General features: G+C 46.5%; 1 protein-coding gene across 10 annotated transcripts in view; it reads left to right on the top strand.

Annotated features, from left to right (window-relative positions):
* The window catches only part of SENP6 (SUMO specific peptidase 6), a 914,216-nt gene that overhangs the window by 364,602 nt on the left and 522,844 nt on the right, over nucleotides 1-26,770 (top strand). For all 10 annotated transcript variants that reach the window (XM_069235653.1, XM_069235659.1, XM_069235655.1 and 7 more), the window contains one exon: nucleotides 25,865-25,898. In XM_069235653.1, the coding sequence (XP_069091754.1) occupies nucleotides 25,865-25,898 (34 nt within the window). The remainder of the gene's footprint in view (nucleotides 1-25,864; nucleotides 25,899-26,770) is intronic.

The raw sequence follows: 26,770 nt of genomic DNA, 5'->3' as shown, positions 1-26,770 counted from the left end.
GATTGAGGGCTTTGGATTCTCCACTGAGGAGTATAGAATTAGATTCAGGGGGGCTCAAAAATCCTCGAGCCAGACCTGGGTTGATTTTGTAGACTACTCAGTAAAAACACTAGATGGTTGGTTAACTGGAAATGAAGTGTGTGACTATGTTGGGCTTTATAATTTGTTTATGAAAGAACACATTTTAAGTAACTGCTTCAATGAAAAGTTGCATCAGTATCTGGTAGACCTAGGTCCAATTTCTCCCCAAGAATTGGGAAAGAAGGCAGACCACTGGGTCAAGACTAGGGTAACCAAAACTTCCACTGGGTGTGACCAAAAGAAAGGGGGTACAAAAACTCCCCAGGAGAAAGTGGGTGACACTAGAAACAAAGAAAAAGAGTCCTCTGTAGGCCCCCAAAAACCAGAACAGGTGGGTGGGCCCCAAGACACAACCCAAAACAAAGGTGGGTACCAGGGTAAGAACTGGGATGCCACTAAGGCATGGTGCCACAACTGTAAACAGTCTGGGCACCACACCAAGGACACTTCTTGTCCCAAAAACAAACCCCAGAACAAAATTCCTGGGGTAACCAGTGTAGCCATGGGAGATGACTCCTCAGATGAGGAGGTCTTCCTAGCCTTCAACTGGAAACAGGGCCCAACAGGTGAGTTGGAGATTCCAGAGGGAAGTAGACACTTCCACCACCTACTGGTGAATGGAATCCCAACCACTGCCCTGAGAGACACTTGTGCCAGTCACACTATTGTGCATGACAGGCTGGTGCTCTCAAACCAGTACATCCCAGGTGAGACTGCCAGGGTAAGAGTTAGCCTAGACAGGGTCACTAAGAGGCCTGTGGCTTTAGTGCCCATAGAAGTGGGTGGCACTCTTAGCTGGAGGAGGGTAGTAGTCAGTACAGACCTCCCCCTTGATTGTCTCCTTGGAAATGACTACCCAGAGGTTAGTCAGAGCTCAAGAGAGGACCTGGTCCAGTACCAGTCCTCTCCCAAGGATTCTGGAAGTCCTGCCTCTGCAGTAAATGCAAGCAGGCCCCAGAAGAAGAAGAAAAGAAAACAGAGTAGGAAGGGTGGACAACCGTTAGCCAAGGTTACAGCAAGCCAAGGAGATTCTGCTCCAGTAGGGGAGAACTCCAAAAATGGCCCTGATAAAGTCCAACCTGACCCACAAGAAGTCCTGGCTAGTCAGACAACTGTTAAACCTGAGTGGGTGGCTCCTCAGCTAACAGAAGAAAGAGTGGAAGAAGGGTGTTTACTACAAGATGTGGTAACCCCCCACTCCAATACAGCAGACAGGCAACCTGAACCCAAAGAAGCCTGTAACTTAGCCCCTTCCCTTTTAGGTGAAGAGCTAAAGGTGTGGTTCTGGGCACTGACAGCTGTCAGTGGCCTCTGCTGGGTGTTAGCCTTTATGGCTGCACTATCCTTAGCATGGTGGTCTGACCCCATGCCAAATAGCAAGTTAGGCCCCCTGACCCTATTGGTCATGGTGGGGTTACTCCAGCTCTGGGTAACCTCTCTGGGTAAGCTAGGGGTAACCCTGGCCAAGATAAGGTTAGCAGAGGTGGATACCTCTAAAACCAAAATAGAAAGAATGGGTGGAGACATTGAAGAGGCAGACAAGAGGCAATTCAGACTAGGTCCTATCACTGTGGAAGTGGGTCAGTTCCCCAAAGGGAATGACCTGAACAGAAGGATGTAAGGCAGAGTAGGCCCTGCAACTAACCAGCCTATTTCTCCTACTCTTCCTCGCCTGACAGACTAGGAAGACTCTCCCAGCTTGGGCTGAGTCTCCTGGCCTGTAGGCTGGGGGGGGCTTGTGTAAAGAAATGGCTCCCTGTTGCAGTTACCCCCCACTTTTTGCCTGATACTGATGCTGACTTGACTGAGAAGTGTGCTGGGACCCTGCTAACCAGGCCCCAGCACCAGTGTTCCTTCACCTAAAATGTACCATTGTGTCCACAATTGGCACACCCTGGCATTCAGATAAGTCCCTTGTAACTGGTACTTCTAGTACCAAGGGCCCTGATGCCAAGAAAGGTCTCTAAGGGCTGCAGCATGTCTTATGCCACCCTAGGGACCCCTCACTCAGCACAGACACACTGCTTACAAGCCTGTGTGTGCTAGTGAGAACAAAATGAGTAAGTCGACATGGCACTCCCCTCAGGGTGCCATGCCAGCCTCTCACTGCCTATGCAGTATAGGTAAGACACCCCTCTAGCAGGCCTTACAGCCCTAAGGCAGGGTGCACTATACCATAGGTGAGGGTACCAGTGCATGAGCACTGTGCCCCTACAGTGTCTAAACAAAACCTTAGACATTGTAAGTGCAGGGTAGCCATAAGAGTATATGGTCTGGGAGTCTGTTTTACACAAACTCCACAGCACCATAATGGCTACACTGAAAACTGGGAAGTTTGGTATCAAACTTCTCAGCACAATAAATGCACACTGATGACAGTGTACATTTTATTGTAAAATACACCACAGAGGGCACCTTAGAGGTGCCCCCTAAAACTTAACCGACTATCTGTGTAGGCTGACTAGTTCCAGCAGCCTGCCACACTAGAGACATGTTGCTGGCCCCATGGGGAGAGTGCCTTTGTCACTCTGAGGCCAGTAACAAAGCCTGCACTGGGTGGAGATGCTAACACCTCCCCCAGGCAGGAGCTGTGACACCTGGCGGTGAGCCTCAAAGGCTCACCCCTTTGTCACAGCCCAGCAGGGCACTCCAGCTTAGTGGAGTTGCCCGCCCCCTCCGGCCACGGCCCCCACTTTTGGCGGCAAGGCTGGAGGGAACAAAGAAAGCAACAAGGAGGAGTCACTGGCCAGTCAGGACAGCCCCTAAGGTGTCCTGAGCTGAGGTGACTCTGACTTTTAGAAATCCTCCATCTTGCAGATGGAGGATTCCCCCAATAGGGTTAGGATTGTGACCCCCTCCCCTTGGGAGGAGGCACAAAGAGGGTGTACCCACCCTCAGGGCTAGTAGCCATTGGCTACTAACCCCCCAGACCTAAAACACGCCCTTAAATTTAGTATTTAAGGGCTACCCTGAACCCTAGAAAATTAGATTCCTGCAACTACAAGAAGAAGGACTGCCCAGCTGAAAACCCCTGCAGCGGAAGACCAGAAGACGACAACTGCCTTGGCTCCAGAAACTCACCGGCCTGTCTCCTGCCTTCCAAAGATCCTGCTCCAGCGACGCCTTCCAAAGGGACCAGCGACCTCGACATCCTCTGAGGACTGCCCCTGCTTCGAAAAGACAAGAAACTCCCGAGGACAGCGGACCTGCTCCAAGAAAAGCTGCAACTTTGTTTCCAGCAGCTTTAAAGAACCCTGCAAGCTCCCCGCAAGAAGCGTGAGACTTGCAACACTGCACCCGGCGACCCCGACCCGGCTGGTGGAGAACCGACACCTCAGGAGGGACCCCAGGACTACTCTGATACTGTGAGTACCAAAACCTGTCCCCCCTGAGCCCCCACAGCGCCGCCTGCAGAGGGAATCCCGAGGCTTCCCCTGACCGCGACTCTTTGAATCCAAAGTCCCGACACCTGGGAGAGACCCTGCACCCGCAGCCCCCAGGACCTGAAGGACCGGACTTTCACTGGAGAAGTGACCCCCAGGAGTCCCTCTCCCTTGCCCAAGTGGAGGTTTCCCCGAGGAACCCCCCCCTTGCCTGCCTGCAGCGCTGAAGAGATCCCGAGATCTCTCATAGACTAACATTGCGAACCCGACGCTTGTTTCTACACTGCACCCGGCCGCCCCCGCGCCGCTGAGGGTGAAATTTCTGTGTGGGCTTGTGTCCCCCCCGGTGCCCTACAAAACCCCCCTGGTCTGCCCTCCGAAGACGCGGGTACTTACCTGCAAGCAGACCGGAACCGGGGCACCCCCTTCTCTCCATTCTAGCCTATGTGTTTTGGGCACCACTTTGAACTCTGCACCTGACCGGCCCTGAGCTGCTGGTGTGGTGACTTTGGGGTTGCTCGGAACCCCCAATGGTGGGCTACCTTGGACCAAGAACTAAGCCCTGTAAGTGTCTTACTTACCTGGTTAACCTAACAAATACTTACCTCCCCTAGGAACTGTGAAAATTGCACTAAGTGTCCACTTTTAAAACAGCTATTTGTGAATAACTTGAAAAGTATACATGCAATTTTGATGATTTGAAGTTCCTAAAGTACTTACCTGCAATACCTTTCGAATGAGATATTACATGTAGAATTTGAACCTGTGGTTCTTAAAATAAACTAAGAAAAGATATTTTTCTATATAAAAACCTATTGGCTGGATTTGTCTCTGAGTGTGTGTACCTCATTTATTGCCTATGTGTATGTACAACAAATGCTTAACACTACTCCTTGGATAAGCCTACTGCTCGACCACACTACCACAAAATAGAGCATTAGTATTATCTCTTTTTACCACTATTTTACCTCTAAGGGGAACCCTTGGACTCTGTGCATGCTATTCCTTACTTTGAAATAGCACATACAGAGCCAACTTCCTACACTCCTCTATTAGGATTCATTTAACAGCAATAGCTGCTTACCTCCAAAACAGACCGCATACTTCCCTGTTGAGGATTCCTGTTATAAAGGCTTTTATGGAGGGTCTTAAAAGGGTTATTCCACCTAGAGCTCCACCAGCCCCTGTGTAAAATCCTAACATTGTACTCACCAGACTTATGGGTCTCCCATATGAACGTATGTACTCTTGCCCTCTTCAGCTTTTATCTTGGAAGGTTACCTTCTTAATGGCAATCACTTCTTTAAGAAGAGTTAGTGAAATTCAAGCATTCACTTTTGAAGAACCTTTCTTTCAAATTCACAAAATCAAAATAGTTCTTAGGACAAATCCAAAATTCCTACAAAAAGTGGTTTCACCTTTTCATATCAATGTCAGTGGAATTGCCAGTCTTCTTTCCACACCCAGATTCACACCCTTGATTTTAAAAGAGCTGTAATATACTATATAGACAGAACAAAAGATTTCAGAAAATCCTAACAACTCTTTGTGGTTTTTCAACAACCTCACATAGGTAATCCTATTTCAAAACATAGATTAGCCATATGGATAGTAAAGTGTATTCGGACTTGCCATCTTAAAGCTAAAAGACAGTTACCAGTAACTAGGACACGTAGGAAAAAAGGAGCTTCACTGGCATTCTTAGGGAATATACAAATAACCGACATATATAAAGCAGCCAAATGGTCCACACCACACACATTTACTAAACACTACTGTGTGGATGTGGTATCATGCCAACAAGCGCACGTTACAGGCAGTGCTTAGAACATTATTTCAAACTACTCCAACTCCTACAGGCTAGTCACCGCATAATTTGAGAGGAGACTGCTTTACAGTCCTTGTAAACATGTGTCTCTACAGCTCCACATGCCATTGAACGGAAAATGTTACTTACGCAGTAGACACCTGTTCATGGCATGTTTTGATTGAGATTCACATGCACCCACCCTCTTTTCTGGAAGCCTGTGGCCTTTGTAGTACTCTATATAGTAAATGTGTGTTTGATGGCATGTGTAGCTGCAGATTAACATGCTGTGCTCATATCGCCATCTAGTGTTGGGCCCGGAGTGCTACAAGTTGCTTTTCTTTGAAGAAGCCTTTTTTTTCGAGTCACAGGATCAAGTGACTTCTTCTCTTGGTGTACATGGGCATTGACTCCTACACAGAAGAAACGGGCTTTTGACTCAAATCAAGCATGTGCCCAAGATATTTCCTGAACATTCCTCTAAAAGCACAAAACATGCTTCAGAACATCAAATGGAGGAATCAGACATTCAACCCATTCTGTAGGTTATGGACAGCAAACAAAGGACAATTCTAATCCAGAAAGAGACTGGAAAAAGTATCACTTCTCCGCCTCCACATACTAAAAGAAAGTTAGCATTCCAGGAAACTCTGGATACTGCCCCACTACCGTCAAAAATCTGCAAGCAAAAGGAAAAGCCAAAACATATTGAGCTTTCTCCATCACATTCACCGCAACTGTCCTTTTCACAACAACCACCTCCACCTTTACCCACACGCTCACACTTCCTCACAAGGAGGAGAAAGGGGTGGTTCTAGCTACACCTTAGAACCATGGGATATCTACGAATCAGATCCAATCCCATTTAACGATCTGGATTTGTATCCCAACAGACAATCTCCACCGGAGGATAGTACAGTATACAACCATGTAATCTCCAGAGCAGCTTGCATACAATGGGATGCAAATTCATGCAGAACCTTTAGAGGAGGACTTCCTTTTCAATACCCTATCCTCAACTTATAAGCAATACCAGTGTCTACCAATGCTTCCTCGTATGCTTAAACATGCAGATGATATTGTAAAAGAGCCAGTTAAAGCCAGAGTTCTATCACCAAGAATTGATAAAAAATAGATGCCTGCACCAACAGACGCAATTTACATTTCACAGCAGTTACCGCCAGACACTATTGTGGTCGGTGCAGCCAGGAAGCGTGCCAATAGACAGTCCTATGGGGATACCTACCCCCGGACAGAGAAAGCTGTAAATTTGATGCGGCAGGGAAAAGGATAGCAACACAAGGAGCCAATCAATGGCGTATTGTGAATTCCCAGGCCCTGTTAGCAAGATACAACAGGGCACATTGGGATGAGATGCAAGAATTTGTGCAATATCTCTCCAAAGAACACCAAAATAAAGGGTGCAGCAAATCGTAGATGAAGGTCAGACCATCACAGACAATCAAATTAGGTCTGCTCTAGATGCAGCTGATACTGCAGCTAGAGGAATCAATACCAGCATTACCATTAGACGACATGCTTGGTTGAGGTCCTCCAGTTTCAAACCTGAGATACAGCAGGCGGTCCTTAATATGCTATTTTACAAACAGCTTTTTGGACCAGAGGTGGACACAACTATAGAAAAACTTAAAAAAAGGATTCAGACACAGCAAAAGCCATGGGAGCATTTTACACTACACCATTTCGGGGAGGATTTAAAACCCAAACTACAGAGGCTTCCACCTCTCACTCAAAACAAGGACAGCAGTATTACACAAGGGGGTCATTCAGTGGCTCTTACAGAGGACAAATTTCAGGTTCTGAGGTAAACTCCCTGCCTCAAAGGGTGTTTCTACATCCAAAAAACAATTACTTCCCAAACATCCCACAGCAACCTACATCTCCTGTGGGAGGAAGACTGCAACAATTCCAAGAGCTCATCTCAACTCCACCAAAAATTCCACCACGTTCTTACACGCTCTCTCTAGAACACACAGCTCTGCTCAAAGAGGTACAATCTCTACTACTAAAGGAGGCAATGGAAATAGTTCCCATCACTCATCAGGGAACAGGAGTATATTCCCTATACTTCCTTATACCATAAAAGGATGGTACTCTCAGACCCATTCTCGATCTCAGGCCTCTAAATGTATATATCCTGTCAGATAATTTTCACATGGTCACTCTGAAGAATGTAATTCCCTTGCTACAAAAAACAAGATAGCATGACAGCGTTCGACCTAAAGGACACTTCCTTCCACATTCCAATACATCAGCTCACCGCAAGTATTTAAGGTTTGTAATAGCAGGCAAGCACTATCAATTCAAAGTACTGCCCTTTGGAGTACCAGCGCTAAGAGTATTCACTAAATGTTTTGCTGTATGAGCAGCATACTCAGAAGACAGCATATACATGTCTTCTCTTATCTAGACGACTGATTAATAAAAGCCAGCACCATTTGAAACTATCAACAGCGCACACAATACACAATAAATACCCTACACAAATAAGGGTTCACAATCATTTACCAGAAATCTCACCTTCAGCCAGCACAAATTCAACCTTATCTAGGAGCAGTTTTGAACACTCAGTCAGCATTAGCCTACCCAAATCCACAACGAATACAATCGTTTCAGAGTCACACATCCTAATTGCAGTCCAACCACACTTACACAGTAAGGTTTGTCACAAGACTGTTGGGAATGATGGCATCATGCATAGCAAAAGTGTCCAATGCACTTCTAAACATGAGGCCACTGAAAGAGAGTCTCTGGCAGCAATCCTCTCAGGCACAGGGTCACCTGCAGGATCTAGTGTTGGACCGCCAAACTTACAAATCTCTGCAATGGTGGAATCACACCAACTTATCAAAAGGGTGACCATTTCAGGATCCTGTGCCACAGACAAGAATCATAACAAATACATCATTGACAGGTTGGGGGGGGGGCATCTCAACAATCTTTCAATACAAAGGGAATGGAACTCAGTGCAGCAAACTTGCCTCATAAACCACTTGGACCTACTGGCAGTGTTCTTAGCCATCAAAGCATTCCAACCACTGATCAAACCAAAAAAGTCTTAATGAGAACAGACAACATGACAACAAAGTTTTAGGTGCAAAAACAGGGGGCGACACACTCATCCCAATTGTCCCTTCTAGCACAGACAATATGGAAATCGGCAATTCAGAATCGCATTCATCTACTAGCGGAATACATCCCAGGGATACACAACCAGCTACCGGACCTCTTAAGCAGGACGCAGCAACAAATACACAAATTGGAAATTCACACGGAAGTATTTCAATATTCCTTTCAAATAGTGGAGTTCCTGGGGGGAGCAAGAGTTTGTTAGTTTTTGCAGGTAAGTAAACCACCTACGGGGTTCAAGTTTGGCTCCAAGGTAGCCCACCATTGGGGGTTCAGGGCAACCCCAAAGTTACCACACCAGCAGCTCAGGGCCGGTCAGGTGCAGAGGTCAAAGTGGTGGCCAAAACGCATAGGCTTCAATGGAGAAGGGGGTGCCCCGGTTCCAGTCTGCCAGCAGGTAAGTACCCGTGACTTAGGAGGGCAGACCAGGGGGGTATTGTAGGGCACCGGGGGGGGGGGGGGGACACAAGTCAGCACAAAAAGTACACCCTCAGTGGCACAGGGGCAGCTGGCTGCAGAGTGCAAACTGGCGTCAGGTTTACAATAGGTTTCAGTGGGAGACCCAGGGGTCTCTTCAGCAATGCAGGCAAAGGGGGGGGGGGGGGCTCCTTGGGGTAGCCACCACCTGGGCTAGGGAGAGGGACACCTGGCGGTCGCTCCTGCACTGGAGGTCGGATCCTTCAGGTCCTGGGGGCTGCAGGTGCAGTGTGTTTTCCAGGTGTGGGGTTCTTTGAAGCAGGCAGTTGCGGTCATTGGGAGCCTCAGGATTCCCTCTGCAGGCGTCGCTGTGAGGGCTCAGGGGGGGTCAACTCTGGCTACTCACGGGCTCGCAGTCCCCGGGGAGTCCTCCCTGTAGTGTTGGTTTTCCACAGGTCGAGCCGGGGGCGTTGGGTGCAGAGTGGAAAGTCTCACGCTTCCAGCGGGAAACGTGTTGTCTTTAAAAGTTGCTTCTTTGTTGCAAAGTTGCAGTTTCTTTGGAACAGGGCCGCTGTCCTCGGGAGTTCTTGGTCCTTTTAGATGCAGGGTAGTCCTCTGAGGCTTCAGAGGTCGCTGGACCCTGGGGGACGCGTTGCTGTTGCAGTTTTTCTTGAAGTGGGGAGACAGGCCGGTAGGGCTGGAGCCAAAGCAGTTGGTGTCTCCGTCTTCTCTGCAGGGCTTCAGGTCAGCAGTCCTTTTTCATCTTCAGGTTGCAGGAATCTATCTTGCTTGGTTCTGGGCGCCCTTAAATACTCTATTTAGGGGTGTGTTTAGGTCTGGGGGTTAGTAGCCAATGGCTACTAGCCCTGAGGGTGGCTACACCCTCTTTGTGCCTCCTCCTTGAGGGGAGGGGGGCACATCCCTAATCCTATTGGGGGAATCCTCCATCTGCAAGATGGGGGATTTCTAAAAGTCAGTCACCTCAGCTCAGGACACCTTAGGGGTTGTCCTGATGACTGGTCAGTGACTCCTCCTTGTTTTTCTCCTTATTGCCTCCGGCCTTGCCGCCAAAAGTGGGGCCGTGCAGCTCCACTAGCTGGGATGCCCTGTGGCGCTGTAACAAAGGGGGTGAGCCTTTGAGGCTCACCGCCAGGTGTTACAGTTCCTGCAGGGGGAGGTGTGAAACACCTCCATCCAGTACAGGCTTTGTTACTAGCCACAGAGTGACAAAGGTACTCTCCCCATGTGGCCAGCAAAATGTCTGGTGTGTGGCAGGCTGGCAAAGCTAGTCAGCCCACACTGGAAGTCGGGTATGTTTTCAGGGGACATCTCTAAGATGCCCTCTGGGTGTATTTCACAATAAAATGTACACTGGCATCAGTGTGCATTTATTGTGCTGAGACGTTTGATACCAAACTTCCCAGTTTTCAGTGTAGCCATTATGGTGCTGTGGAGTTCGTGTATGACAGACTCCCATACCATATACTCTTATGGCTACCCTGCACTTAGAATGCCTAAGGTTTTACTTAGACACTGTAGGGGCATATTGCTCATTCACCTATGCCCTCACCTGTGGTATAGTGCACCCTGCATTAGGGCTGTAAGGCCTGCTAGAGGGGTGACTTATCTATGCCATAGGCAGTGTGAGGTTGGCATGGCACCCTGAGGGGAGTGCCATGTCGACTTAGTCATTTTCTCCTCACCAGCACACACAAGCTGGCAAGCAGTGTGTCTGTGCTGAGTGAGGGGTCCCCAGGGTGGCATAAGACATGCTGCAGCCCTTAGAGACCTTCCCTGGCATTAGGGCCCTTGGTACCAGGGGTACCAGTTACAAGGGACTTAACTGGATGCCAGGGTGTGCCAACTGTGGAGACAACGGTACAGTTTTAGGGAAAGAACACTGGTGCTGGGGCCTGGTTAGCAGGCCTCAGCACACTTTCAAATCATAACTTGGCATCAGCAAAGGCAAAAAGGCAGGGGGTAACCATGCCAAGGAGGCATTTCCTTACACACAGTATGTGTATCTGCAGCTACGTATGCCATCGAACGGAAAATGTCACTTAACCAATGTACATCTGTTTGTAGCATGTAGTGCTGCAGATTCCCATGCACCCTCCATCCTCCCCAGAAGCCTGTAGTCGTCGTAGTACTTAATTATATAAATATGTATGTTCGATGGCATATGTTGCTGCAGATACACATGTTGAGCACAGTCCGCTGCCTGGTGTTGGGCTCGGAGTATTACAAGTTGTTTTTCTTCGAAGAAGTCTTTTTTGGTCACGGGACCGAAGGACTCCTCCCTCTTCGGCTCCATTGCGCATGGGCGTCGACTCCATCTTAGATTGTTTTTTTTCCGCTGTCGGGTTCGGACGTGTTCCTTTTCGCTCCGTGTTTCGGTTCGGAAAGTTAGTCAGAATCTCGGAAGAAAGCGTCGGTATTGTTCCGTTCGGTATCGGGATAGTTAGGTACATCGACACCGATCATCGGAAGACTTTGGGGTAGCTTCGATCCCCAATCGGGGCCCGGTCGGCCCGACCGCGTGTGACGCCGAAGCCGATGGAACGGACCCCGTTCCGTTTCTGCCCAAAATGTCACAGTAAGTATCCTTATACAGATCAGCACTTGGTCTGTAACTTGTGCTTGTCCCCCGAGCACAAGGAGGATACCTGTGAGGCCTGTCGAGCCTTCCGGTCCAGAAAAACACTCCGGGACCGAAGAGCCAGGCGTCTACAAATGGCGTCCACGCCGACAAAACAACGTTTCGACGACGAAGAGGAAACATTCTCGGTTCCGGACTCAGAATCCGGAGACTCCGACGTCGAACAACAACAACAAACAGTGAGTAAGACGTCGAAAATAAAGACCATCGAAAAAACAAAAGCCCAGGGGACGCCACTGCCAACAGGCCATGGCTCGACCCATAAAACCGGCGACCCGTCGAAGGCGCCGAAAAAGGGCACGCCCATAGCGAAGACACCCGACTCCGGTCGAGGGACCGCCATGGAGCAACCTCGGAGCCGAGATAGCGGCTCCGAGAAGCAAAAACAAGATGCCGGCACCGAAAAACATCGGCACCGAGACGCACTACCGAAAGCCACAAAAATTCAGTCGGTACCGAAGCCGAAAAAAGATTCTCTCTCGGCGCCGAAAAGTTCCACACCTCCTTCCTACACAGAGGAACAAGGAATAAGTGGCCAGATGCACAGATTTGGACAAGAGCTCCAAAGTGTAGAATCAGACTACACACAAAAGAGACTGTACATCCAACAGGACACAGGGAAGATATCAACCCTTCCCCCAATAATGAGAAAAAGAAGGATCGGATTTCTCAAGGATGACGCACAACCACAAGCCAAAGTGGTTAAAAAAGTCACGCCTCCGCCCTCTCCACCACAACAGGCATCGCCGGCACAAACTCCGCCACAAATACACTCACCAGCGCAAACTACTATAAGTCAAGATAATCGGGATCAAGACGCTTGGGACTTATACGACACCCCAGTGCCGGACAATGATCCCGATTCATACCCCACAAAGCCTTCACCGCCAGAGGACAGTACCTCATACTCGCAACTGGTGGCTAGGGCAGCAGAATTCCACAATGTCCAACTGCATTCCGATCCTATAGAGGATGATTTTTTATTTAACACCCTCTCGGCTACACATAGCCAATATCAATGTCTCCCAATTCTACCAGGGATGTTACGGCACGCAAAACAAATTTTTGAAGAGCCCGTAAAATCAAGAGCCATCACCCCAAGGGTGGATAAGAAATATAAACCACCACCCACAGACCCAGTGTTTATTACTTCGCAGTTACCACCTGACTCCGTAGTAGTAGGGGCAGCTCGCAAAAGAGCAAATTCCCATACATCTGGCGACGCCCCACCTCCGGACAAAGAGAGCCGAAAATTTGATGCGGCAGGAAAAAGAGTCGCATCACAGGCAGCCAACCAATGGCGCATCGCAAATTCTCAAGCGCTGCTAGCCCGATATGACCGCGCACACTGGGATGAGATGCAACTTCTCATAGACCATCTTCCCCAGGAATACCAAAAAAGGGCGCAGCAAATAGTTGAAGAGGGACAAACGATCTCGAACAATCAAATCCGCTCTTCAATGGACGCAGCCGATACTGCAGCAAGAACAGTCAACACTGCTGTCACCATAAGGAGACACGCATGGCTCCGCACTTCAGGGTTCAAACCTGAAATCCACCAGGCTGTCCTTAATATGCCCTTCAACGAAAAACAACTTTTTGGCCCTGAAGTGTACACAGCCATTGAAAAACTTAAAAAGAACACAGACACGGCCAAAGCCATGGGCGCACTCTACTCCCCGCAGAGCAGAGGCTCTTTTAGAAAAACTCCATTTAGAGGGGGGTTTCGTGGCCAACCCACAGACACCACCAGCCAACAAACAAGAACCACACCCTATCAGGGTTCATTCCAAAGGGGAGGTTTCAGGGGATATAGAGGGGGTCAATTCCCAAGGAGTAGGGGAAAATTCCAAACTCCAAAAACACCTCCACCTAAACAGTGACTTTCAAGTCACACACCCCCTTCACTCAACACCAGTGGGGGGAAGACTAAGCCAATTCTACCAAGCTTGGCAGCAGATTACAACAGACAATTGGGTACTAGCAATAATCCAACATGGCTATTGCATAGAATTCCACAAATTCCCACCAAACATCCCTCCAAAAACACGCAAAATGTCACTACAACATTTAAAACTTTTAGGACTAGAAGTTCAAGCACTACTGCAAAAGGATGCAATAGAATTAGTACCAGTACAACAAAAAAACACAGGAGTTTACTCCCTGTACTTTCTAATTCCAAAAAAAGACAAAACATTAAGACCAATATTAGATCTCCGGACACTAAATACCTACATCATATCGGACCACTTTCACATGGTCACACTACAAGACATCATTCCACTGCTCAAACAGCAAGATTACATGACCACATTAGACCTAAAAGATGCGTACTTTCATATACCGATACATCCTTCTCACAGAAAGTACCTAAGGTTCGTATTCAAAGGAATACATTACCAATTCAAGGTGTTGCCATTCGGAATAACAACTGCACCAAGAGTATTCACAAAATGTCTAGCAGTAGTAGCAGCACATATCAGGAGACAACAAATACATGTGTTTCCTTACCTAGACGATTGGCTAATCAAGACCAACACAGTAAGAAAGTGCACAAACAACACCACATATGTCATACAAACCCTTCACAAACTGGGTTTCTCCATCAACTATCCAAAGTCACACCTCGAACCGTGTCAGACAATATCTAGGGGCAACCATCAACACATCAAAAGGAATTGCCACTCCAAGTCCACAAAGAGTTCAAGCATTCCACAAGGTAATAAGTGCTATGTTTCCAAACCAAAAGATACAAGCAAAATTTGTGCTAAAACTTCTAGGCATGATGTCATCATGCATAGCCATTGTCCCAAACGCAAGACTACGCATGCGACCCTTACAACAGTGCCTAGCATCACAATGGTCACAAGCACAGGGTCAACTTCTAGATCTGGTGTTGGTAGACCGCCAAACATACCTCTCGCTTCTATGGTGGAACAGCAACAATTTAAACAAAGGGCGGACATTTCAGGACCCAGTGCCTCAATACGTTATAACAACAGATGCTTCCATGACAGGGTAGGGAGCACACCTCAATCACCACAGCATTCAAGGACAATGGGACGTACACCAAACAAAATTTCATATAAATTACCTAGAACTGTTAGCAGTATTTCTAGCGTTAAAAGCCTTTCAACCCATAATAACACACAAATACATTCTTGTCAAAACAGACAACATGACAACAATGTATTATTTAAACAAACAAGGAGGAACACACTCAACACAATTGTGTCTCCTAACACAAAAAATATGGCAGTGGGCGATTCACAACCACATTCGCCTAATAGCACAATTTATTCCAGGGATCCAAAACCAACTAGCAGACAACCTTTCGCGAGATCACCAACAAGTCCACGAATGGGAAATTCACCCCCAAGTTCTGAACAATTACTTTCAAATTTGGGGAACACCCCAGATAGATTTGTTCGCAACAAAAGAAAACGCAAAATGCCAAAACTTCGCATCCAGGTACCCACACCGCGAATCACAAGGCAATGCTCTATGGATGAGTTGGTCAGGGATATTTGCATACGCTTTTCCCCCTCTCCCTCTCCTTCCATATCTAGTAAACAAATTGAGTCAAAACCAACTCAAACTCATACTGATAGCACCCACATGGGCAAGACAACCTTGGTATACAACTCTACTAGACCTTTCACTAGTACCGCATGTCAAACTACCCAACAGACCAGATCTGTTAACACAACATAAACAACAGATCAGGCATCCAAACCCAGCATCATTGAATCTAGCAATTTGGCTCCTGAAATCCTAGAATTCGGACACTTAGACCTCACACAAGAATGTATGGAGGTCATAAAACAAGCTAGAAAAGCTTCCACTAGACACTGCTATGCATCTAAGTGGAAAAGATTTGTTTGCTACTGCCATACCAATCAAATCCAACCATTGCATGCCTCTACAAAGGACATAGTGGGATACTTACTACATTTGCAAAAAGCAAACCTCGCTTTTTCATCTATAAAAATACACCTCGCAGCAATATCTGCTTACCTACAAACTACTCATTCATCGTCTCTATTTAGAATACGAGTTATTAAAGCATTCATGGAAGGGCTAAAAAGAATTATACCACCAAGAACACCACCAGTTCCTTCATGGAACCTTAACATCGTCTTAACAAGACTCATGGGTCCACCTTTTGAACCCATGCATTCCTGTGAAATGCAATATTTAACGTGGAAAGTCGCATTTCTCATTGCAATCACATCCCTCAGAAGAGTAAGTGAAATACAGGCATTTACCATACAAGAACCATTTATTCAAATACACAAAAATAAAATAGTTCTAAGAACAAATCCAAAATTTCTACCAAAAGTAATCTCACCATTCCATTTAAATCAAACAGTAGAATTACCAGTGTTCTTCCCACAGCCAGATTCCGTGGCTGAAAGGGCACTACATACATTAGACATCAAAAGAGCACTAATGTACTACATTGACAGAACAAAGTTAATCAGGAAAACAAAACAAATGTTCATAGCTTTTCAAAAACCACACATAGGAAATCCAATCTCTAAACAAGGCATTGCTAGATGGATAGTCAGATGTATTCAAACATGCTATCTTAAAGCCAAGAGAGAATTGCCTATTACACCAAAGGCACACTCAACCAGAAAGAAAGGTGCTACAATGGCCTTTCTAGGAAACATTCCTATGAGCGAAATATGTAAGGCTGCAACCTGGTCTACGCCTCATACATTTACTAAACACTACTGTGTAGATGTACTAAATGCACAACAAGCTACAGTGGGCCAAGCTGTACTAAGAACATTATTCCAAACTACTTCAACTCCTACAGGCTAAACCACCGCTTTTAGGGGAGGTAACTGCTTTATAGTCTATGCTCAACATGTGTATCTGCAGCAACATATGCCATCGAACTGAAAATGTCACTTACCCAGTGTACATCTGTTCGTGGCATTAGTCGCTGCAGATTCACATGTGCCCTCCCGCCTCCCCGGGAAGCCTGTAGCCGTTTAGAAGTAAATCTTAAACATTTGTACATTTGTAAATAATTATTATAAACTTTTTATGTACATACGTATTCACTCCATTGCATGGGCACTATTTATAGCAAACAACTCCAGCCTCACCCTCTGCGGGGAAAACAATCTAAGATGGAGTCGACGCCCATGCGCAATGGAGCCGAAGAGGGAGGAGTCCTTCGGTCCCGTGACCAAAAAAGACTTCTTCGAAGAAAAACAACTTGTAATACTCCGAGCCCAACACCAGGCAGCGGACTGTGCTCAACATGTGAATCTGCAGCGACTAATGCCACGAACAGATGTACACTGGGTAAGTGACATTTTCATTACATTGCATGGTCATCTTCTTTTCTTTATATATATGTTCGATGGCATGTGTAGCTGCAGATACACATGCTGTGCATATACTTCTGTCATCTAGTGTTGGGCTCTGAGTGTTCCAAGTTGGTTTTGTTTGAAGAAGTGTTTTCGAGTCACTGGATCGAGTGACTCCTCCTCTTCGGCTCCATTGTGCATTGGCATCGACTCAATTTTAGATTGTTTTCTTTCCGCCATTGGGTTCGGACGTGTTTCCTTTCGCTCCGATAGTTCGATTCGGAAAACTTTGAAAACGCTTCATTTTTCGACAGTATTGTATCGATCGCGTTACATCTTCTATTGACACTTCGGTACCATCGGAACAGACATCTCTACTCGCCCTTCGGGCTGTGCTCGCCCAACTCGGGTGAGGTCGGGCCGACCGCGTGGAAGCCTCCTGTATCGGACTCCATTTCGATTCTGTCCTCGGTGCCACGCCAAATTCCCTTATACAGAACAACACCTCGTGTGTAATATTTGCCTTTCCCCAGATCATCGGGAAGAAAATTGCGAGGTCCGCCAATCCTTCCGATCAAAAAAGACACTTGGGGACAGAAGAGCACGAAGGCTTGAGATGGCGTCAAAAAGCACCGAACATCTCGATGCAGAGGAGGAAGAGATCATGCAGACCGCATTCTCCGTTCGAGGATCCGACTGTAACCAGGAAGACAGACCGGTCACAGCAGGACAGCACGTGAGTACGCCTGCTCCTGTACTATCTAAACCGAAATATAAGGCCTCGGGGACGCCACTGCCGGAAGGCCATGGCTCGACCTGAAAGAAAACACCCGGTGACCAAACCCCAGGTTCGGCACCGAAAAAGGCCACTCCTCCTAAGCCATTGGAGTCGACCAAAGGCTTAGTCTCTGACTTGAGCAAACACCGCTCTTCCGAGTCGAAATTTCGGAAATCCCTATAGGAGCCGAGACCATCCACACCGCCAACTTTTTCAATACCGAAAAAGCCAGCTTTGGAGCTGAAAAAGGCAGGTTACACTGAGGAGCATGGACTTTCTAAAACACTTGAAGAAAGCCATAAAACTTCTGAGAAGGTCTCTCAAATACAGTCAATTCTGGAAGTAATGGACAAAAGTTAAGCCAGGATTCATATCCATAAAGAAACTGGTAGAATCTTAACAGCACCTCCTCTAAACCCTAAGAGGAAATTAGCCTTTCAGGAGGAATTGGACACAACACAGCCTCCAGCTAAAGTCCCAAAGATAAAGGAGAGCCCACCACCTCCTTAGTTTTCTCCTCCTCACTCTCTACACCAACATATCTCTCCTCCTACACCAATGCAGTCACCATCACATTCCTTTGACTCGCAACAAGGTAATGTAGACCCATTGGATCTTTATGATCCAGATCCCATTCCCAATAACAACCCAGACTGCTAGCCCTCTAAGCCCTCACCACCAGAGGATAGTACAGGATACAATCAAGTACTAGCTAGGTCTGCAGCATACCATAGTGTCACCATGCCCACTGAACCTTTGGAGGACGATTTTTTGTTCAATGCACTCTCCTTCACACACACAACATACCCGTCGCTCCCTATGCTCCCAGGCATGCTAAAACATGCTGATTAAATATTTAGCGAGCCTGTGAAAGCCAGAATAATAACTCCTAGGGTAGCGAAAAAATACAAGCCACCTCCCTCTGATCCTGTCTCTATAACTGAACAACTCCCTCCAGAATCAGTAGTGGTAAGTGCTGCCAAGAAGAGGGCAAACTCAGTCGTCAGGTGATGCACCCCCACCAGACAAAGAGAGTAGAAAATTTGATGCTGTAGGAAAGAGAGTGGCATCCCAGGCAGCCAACCAATGGAGAATAGCCAACTCTGAAGCGTTGTTGGTTAGATATGACTGGGACCATTGGGATGAGATGAGAGATCTAATTCAGCATCTCCCCAAGGAACTTCAAAAGAGGGCAAGCAGATAGTGGAGGAAGGGCAAGCCATCACCAACAATCGGATTAGGTCTACCCCAGACTCAGCAGACACAGCATCAACACTGCTGTCACAATCGGGAGGCATGCATGGCTTAGGCCCTCAGGGTTCAACCCGAAATCCAACGAGCAGTGTTGAATATGCCGTTGTAAGGAAATGCCTCCTTGGCATGGTTACCCCCTGACTTTTTTTTGCCTTTGCTGATGCTAATTTTTGATTTGAAAGTGTGCTGAGGCCTGCTAACCAGGCCCCAGCACCAGTGTTCTTTCCCTAACCTGTACTTTTGTTTTCACAATTGGCACACCCTGGCATCCAGGTAAGTCCCTTGTAACTGGTACCCCTGGTACCAAGGGCCCTGATGCCAGGGAAGGTCTCTAAGGGATGCAGCATGTCTTATGCCACCCTGGGGACCCCTCACTCAGCACAGACACACTTCTTGCCAGCTTGTGTGTGCTGGTGAGGACAAAACGAGTAAGTCGACATGGCACTCCCCTCAGGGTGCCATGCCAACCTCACACTGCCTATGCAGTATAGATAAGTCACCCCTCTAGCAGGCCTTACAGCCCTAAGGCAGGGTGCACTATACCATAGGTGAGGGCACAAGTGCATGAGCACTGTGCCCCTACAGTGTCTAAGCAAAACCTTAGACATTGTAAGTGCAGGGTAGCCATAAGAGTATATGGTCTGGGAGTCTGTCAAACACGAACTCCACAGCACCCTAATGGCTGCACTGAAAACTGTGAAGTTTGGTATCAAACTTCTCAGCACAATAAATGCACACTGATTCCAGTGTACATTTTATTGTAACATACACCCCAGAGGGCACCTTAGAGGTGCCCCTGAAACCTAAACCGACTATCTGTGTAGGCTGACTAGTTCAAGCAGCCTGCTACACACCAGACATGTTGCTGGCCACATGGGGAGAGTGCCTTTGTCACTCTGTGGCTGGTAACAAAGCCTGTACTGGGTGGAGGTGCTTCACACCACCCCCTGCAGGAACTGTAACACCTGGCGGTGAGCCTCAAAGGCTCACCCTCTTTGTTCCTGCCCCACAGGGCATTCCAGCTAGTGGAGTTGCCCGCCCCCTCCGGCCACGGCCCCACTTTTGGCGGCAAGGCTGGAGGAGGTAATGAGAATAACAAGGAGTCGTCACTGGCCAGTCAGGAAAGCCCCTAAGGTGTCCTGAGCTGAGGTGACTCTGACTTTTAGAAATCCTCCATCTTGCAGATGGAGGATTCCCCCCAATAGGGATAGGAATGTGACCCCCTCCCCTTGGTAGGAGGCACAAAGAGGGTGTACCCACCCTCAGGGCTAGTAGCCATTGGCTACTAACCCCCCCAGACCTAAACACGCCCTTAAATTTAGTATTTAAGGGCTCCCCAGAACCTAGGAACTCAGATTCCTGCAACCTAAGAAGAAGAGGACTGCTAAGCTGAAAAACCCTGCAGAGAAGACGGAGACACCAACTGTTTTGGCCCCAGCTCTACCGGCCTGTCTCCCCACTTCTAAAGACACTGCTCCAGCGATGCTTTCCCCAGGGAACAGTGACCTCTGAATCCTCAGAGGACTGCCCTGCTCTAGAAGGACCAAGAAACTCCAGAGGACAGCGGCTCTGTTCACCCAAGACTGCAACTTTGTTTCAAAGGAGCAACTTTAAAACAACTGCGTTTCCCGCCGGAAGCGTGAGACTTGCTACTCTGCACCTGACGCCCCCGGCTCGACTTGTTGAGAAACAACACTTCAGGGAGGACTACCCGGCGTCTACGAGACCGTGAGTAGCCAGAGTTGCCACCCCTGAGCCCCCACAGCGACGCCTGCAGAGGGAATCCCGAGGCTCCCCCTCACCAAGACTGCCTGCTTCCCAGATCCCGACGCCTGGTAAAGACTCTGCACCCGCAGCCCCCAGGACCTGAAAGATCGGAACTCCAGTGCAGGAGTGACCCCCAGGAGGCCCTCTCCCTTGCCCAGGTGGTGGCTACCCGAGGAGCCCCCCCCCACCCCCCCCCCCTTGCCTGCCTGCATCGCTGAAGAGACCCCTTGGTCTCCCATTGATTTCCATTGGAAACCCGACATGTTTGCACACTGCACCCAGCCGCCCCCGTGCTGCTGAGGGTGTACTTTCTGTGCTAACTTGTGTCCCCCCCGGTGCCCTACAAAAACCCCCTGGTCTGCCCTCCGAAGACGCGGGTACTTACCTGCTGGCAGACTGGAACCGGGGCACCCCCTTCTCCATTGAAGCCTATGCGTTTTGGCCACCACTTTGAACTCTGCACCTGACCGGCCCTGAGCTGCTGGTGTGGTAACTTTGGGGTTGCTCTGAACCCCCAACGGTGGGCTACCTTGGACCCAAACTTGAACCCTGTAGGTGGTTTACTTACCTGCAAAAACTAACTAACTCTTACTCTCCTAGGAACTGTGAAAATTGCACTGTCTAGTTTTAAAATAGCTATATGTGATTTATGTGAAAAGTATATATGCTATTTTGATTATTCAAAGTTCCTAAAGTACCTACCTGCAATACCTTTCATTTGAAGTATTACATGTAAAATTTGAACCTGTGGTTCTTAAAATAAACTAAGAAAATATATTTTTCTATACAAAAACCTATTGGCCTGGAGTAAGTCTTTGAGTGTGTCCTCATTTATTGCTTGTGTGTGTACAACAAATGCTTGACACTACTCCTTTGATAAGCCTACTGCTCGACCACACTACCACAAAATAGAGCATTAGTATTATCTCTTTTTGCCACTATCTTACCTCTAAGGGGAACCCTTGGACTCTGTGCATACTATTCCTTACTTTGAAATAGTGCATACAGAGCCAACTTCCTACAGCCGTTCAACAAAAAACTGCTTTTCGGCCTAGAGATGGACACTCATATTGAAAAAATGCGTAAGGATTCAGACACTGCAAAAGCGATGGGTGCACTATACACCACACAATACAGGGGATCCTTTCGGAAACCCCAGTTTAGAGGTCGGTTTAGGGCTCAAACTGCAGAGGCATCCACATCGCAGCCAAAACCGGCCTACAAACCTCAATACCAACAAGGTGGTTATAAGAGCACATATAGATGCCAGTACCCCAGAGGTAGAGGGAAATATCAAACACCTGAACAAGCCTCACATCAAAATAAACAGTGACTTGTTTTATTCCCTTCCACTCTACACCCCGCCCCCCCGTGGGAGGGAGACTGCAAAAGTTCCACACTAATTGGCAAAACATTACCACAGACAATTGGGTATTTGCAATTATCCGCAATGGCTATTGCCTAGAATTGATCCAAACTCCACCAAACATTCCACCAAACCACACAAACTATCCACAGAACACATCACTCTGTTACAGGAAGAAGTGAAATCTCTATTACTCAAACAAGCAATAGAACCCCTGCCACAAAAACAAGTAGGGACGGGAGTTTACTCACTGTATTTCCTCATTCCCAAGAAAGATGGCACCCTAAGGCCAATATTAGATCTCAGGACCCTCAATATTTACATCCTGTCAGAACACTTTCACATGGTAACTCTCCAGGATGTTATCCCTTTATTCCAAATACACGATTTCATAGCAACATTAGATCTTAAGGATGGGTATTTTCATATACCCATCCATCCAGCGCACAGAAAATATCTCGGGTTTGTCATTTAAGGAAAGCACTATCAATTCAAAATGTTACCCTTTGGAATAACAACAGCTCCAAGGGTATTCACAAAGGGCCTAGCGGTAGTAGCAGCCTACCTAAGAAGGCAACATATGCATGTCTTTCCATATCTAGACGATTGGTTAATAAAATCAAACAGTCATACGCAGTGTCAAAAACATGCGCATTACGTAATACAAACCCTGCACACGCGAGGGTTCTCAAATCACCAAAAGTCGCAACTACAACCTGCGCAAATACAATAGCATTTAGGGCCAATACTAAATACTCAAAAAGTGCTAGCAAGTTCAAATATGCACAGAATACAATCAATCCAAAATATAATTGCACAGATACAGACAGGTCAACAGTACACTGTCAGATTTGTCATGAAAATGTTAGGGATGATGGCATCATGCATTGCAATTGTTCCACATGCAAGACTAAACATGCGGCCCTTACAACAGTGCCTTGCACAACAATGGTCACAGGCACACAGTCAATTTCAAGATCTAGGGTTGATAGACCGCCAAACATACATGTCCCTTCAGTGGTGGAATTCCACAAATCTAAGCAAACAACGGCCATTTCAAGACCCTGTGCCTCAGACCATAAGCACAGCATCCAAGGACAATGGGATGCCCAACACAAACAGCTACACATAAATCACTTAGAGTTGTTAGCTGTCTTCCTAGCACTCAAAGCTTTTCAACCTCTTCTCACTCAGAAGAATGTCCTGATCAAAACAGACAACATGACTACCATGTATTACCCAAACACACAGGGAGGGACACATGTGTCCCAACTCTTCCTCCTAGCTCACAAAATTTGGAAATGGGCAATACACAACCAAATTCACCTGGTAGCACAACACATTCCAGGGATACGCAATCATTTAGCAGATGTTCTCAGCAGAAATCATCAACAAACACGAGTGGGAGATTCACCTTCAAGTACTTCAAAAATATTTTCAACAATGGGGAACACCAAACATGGATCTGTTAGCCACAACCAAATGGAAAATGCCAAAACTTTGCATCCAGACACCCACATCCCCTATCCAAGGGCAATGCTCTATGGATCAATTGGTCAGGGATATTTGCTTACGCTTCCCCCTCTCCCACTCATTCCATTTGTAGTCAACAAATTGCATCAAAACATCAAAATATGATACTCATAGCACTAATGTGGGCACGTCAACCGTGGTACACAACATTGTTAGACCTGTCAGTAGTACCACACTCCAAGTTCCCAAACAGACCAGACCTGTTGACACAAAACAAAGGGCAGATCAGGCACCCAAATCCCAACACACTCAATATGGCGATTTGGCTCCTGAGGTCATAGAATTTGGGTATTTACAACTACCATACGAATGTTTGCAAGTGATTAAGCAAGCAAGAAAACCCACTACTAGACAGTGCTATGCTAACAAATGGAAAAGATTTGTATATTACTGTCAATCTAAACAGATTGCCCCTCTTGCAGCATCAATACAAGATAGTGTATGCTATGTACTTCATTTAAAATAATCAAATTTAGCATTCTCTTCCATAAAAATACATCTTATTGCAATTTCAGTATATTTTTAAAAAGTACAGCACAGCTCTTTATTTACAGTTCCTGTTATCAAAGCCTTCATGGAAGGCTTAAAATGCATCATTCCACCCAGAACGCCTCCAGTTCCTTCTTGGAATTTAAACACCGTGCTTACCGGACATATGGGCCCACCATTTGAACCTATGCACTCATGTCAAATGCAATTCTTAACATGGAAAGTTGCCTTCCTAGTCGCAATTACATCATTGCGAAGAGTCAGTGAAATTCAAGCTATCTCTATTGAAGAACCATTCATACAAGTACACAAAGTTGTACTATGAACTAACCCAAAATTTCTACCAAAGGTTGGATCACCTGTTCATATTACTCAAACAGTGGAACTACCAGTCTTCTTCCCACAGCCAGATTCTGTGGCAGAAAGAGCTCTACATACATAAGACATTAAAAGAGTATAATGTACTATATAGATAGAATTAAACCATTCAGGAAAACTAAACAGCTGTTTGTAGCCTTTCAAAAACCTCATACTGGTAGCCCCATTTCAAAACAAAACAAGATGAATAGTAAGATATATCCAAACATGCTATGTTTAAGCCTAAAGCACATTCCACAAGGAAAAAAGGTGCTACAATGGCTTTTTTAGGAAACATACCAATGGCTGAAATATGTAAATCAGCTACTTGGTCAACACCACATTAATTTACTAAACACTATTCTGTAGGTGTTTTAGCAACACAGCAAGCCACAGTAGGTCAAGCTGTACTAAGAACATTATTTCAAACAACTTCAACTCCTACAGGCTAACCACCGCTTTTATGGGAGGACAAACTGCTTTGTAGTCTATGTACAGCATGTGTATCTGCAGCTACACATGCCATCGAACGGAAATGTCACTTACCCAATGTACATCTGTTCATGGCATTTTTCGCTGCAGATTCACGTGCACCCTCCCACCTCCCTGGCAGCCTGTAGTACATCTCACTCCTACCTTACCCTCTGCGGGAAAACAATCTAACATGGAGTCGATGCCCATGCGCAATGGCGCTGAAGAGGAGGAGTCACTCGATCCTTTGACTCAAACACTTCTTCGAAGGAAAAACAACTTGTAACACTCCGAGCCCAACACTAGATGGCAGAAGTATATGCACAGCTTGTGAATCTGCAGCAGAACATGCCACGAACAGATGTACACTGGGTAAGTGACATTTTCCGTATATTTGAACATACACAATTCTTCACTCCTTACTTCACCCAAACAATCTAACAAAGGAGTCGATGCCTATGCAGACTATCACCGAGAGGAGTCACTCGATCCTGTGACTCGATAAAAAGGCTTCTTCAAAGAAAAACAACCTGTAACAGTCCGAGCCCAGCACTGGATGGTGATGTATGTGCAGCATGTGAATCTGCAGCACTACATGCCACGAACAGATGTACACTGAGTAAATGACATTTTCCATATACATTGCATGGCCATCTCTTTTCTTTAGTATATATGTATTCACTCTTACTTCACCCTCCTGTGGGAAAAGAATCTAACAAAGGACTTGATGGCCATGCATGGTATCACCGAGAGGAGGAGTCAGTCAATCCCATCACTCTGTGGGGAAAAACACCTGGTAACACTCCAAGCCCAACAGTAAATGGTAGACTTAATGCAAAGCATGTGAATCTACAGGACTCTATGCCACGAACAGATGCTATTGGGTAAGTAATATTTTCCATATATACTAGAAAATATGTGCATGTTAGATTTATAAGAACAATTATTTTGTATGTTTGACTAAAACTGTTTTTCTGCACGAAAAACCAATGCCTAAATTGACTAAATAATAATGTCTTCCACAGTTCGGCTTAGACAACATCAAGATTCGTATAAAAGGTACATGTTCTATTTGTAATTATATTCCTTTTTATGGAAATTGTGTTGCATTGTGAATGTCAGATTAATTTAAATTGATTTTAATGTAAATAAAAGTAGATGCATTTCTTTAAAGTTATCAGTTATGAGCTTTGACATTGGATGTGCTGATCTTATATGTTTACTTTAGAACTTGTCACCATCTTCAAGTTGTTTTCCTCTACTTTTCAATTTGGTGTGAAGCCCCAATGCTGAAAACCCCCCACAATTCATGAGGGACAGGATTCAATATATGTGCCTTTCTGGAAACAGTTAGTTTGTAGCATGTATGGCTGTGAATGCATATGCTGTGCATACTCCTGCTATCTAGTATTGGGTTCGGATGATGGAAGTTGTTTTTATTCGAAGAAATGTTTTGAGTCACAAGGTCTTGCTGACTCTTCTAGGTGTAGATGCACATGATCACTGACACCATTGTTAAATTGTTTTTCTCTGCCATCTGGTTCAGGGGTGATCTATTGAGCTTCCCCATCACAGCAAGTTACTCAGTTCCTGTCCAGGCCTCAAGTTGGCAAACATCCACCTCTTTGTGAGTACAAACTTCAATGCATCACGGTCTTCCGGTACTTAGGTACCAACTGTCAGTTTTGTATTACAGTAAGCATCCGAGCCTCGGGTCCCTTCGGGCCACTGCGTGCTCCAGTGTCTCTTCAGAGGATGACTCACTCCTTGAGGTGATGGAATGGATGCCTTTTCGGAGATGCCCCTAGTGCCAAACTAAATACCCCCAGGCTCATTTTCACGCAGTTTTCAACTTGTATCTCTTGCTGTACCACAACAAAGACTGGTGTGACTGCTGTTTGACATTCCGAAGTAAAAGGATCTTGTATCAG

The sequence above is a fragment of the Pleurodeles waltl genome, chromosome 5 (assembly GCF_031143425.1).
Source record: "Pleurodeles waltl isolate 20211129_DDA chromosome 5, aPleWal1.hap1.20221129, whole genome shotgun sequence".
NCBI classification, from domain to species: Eukaryota; Metazoa; Chordata; class Amphibia; order Caudata; family Salamandridae; genus Pleurodeles; species Pleurodeles waltl.
This window is presented reverse-complemented; position numbering and strand designations above follow the sequence as displayed.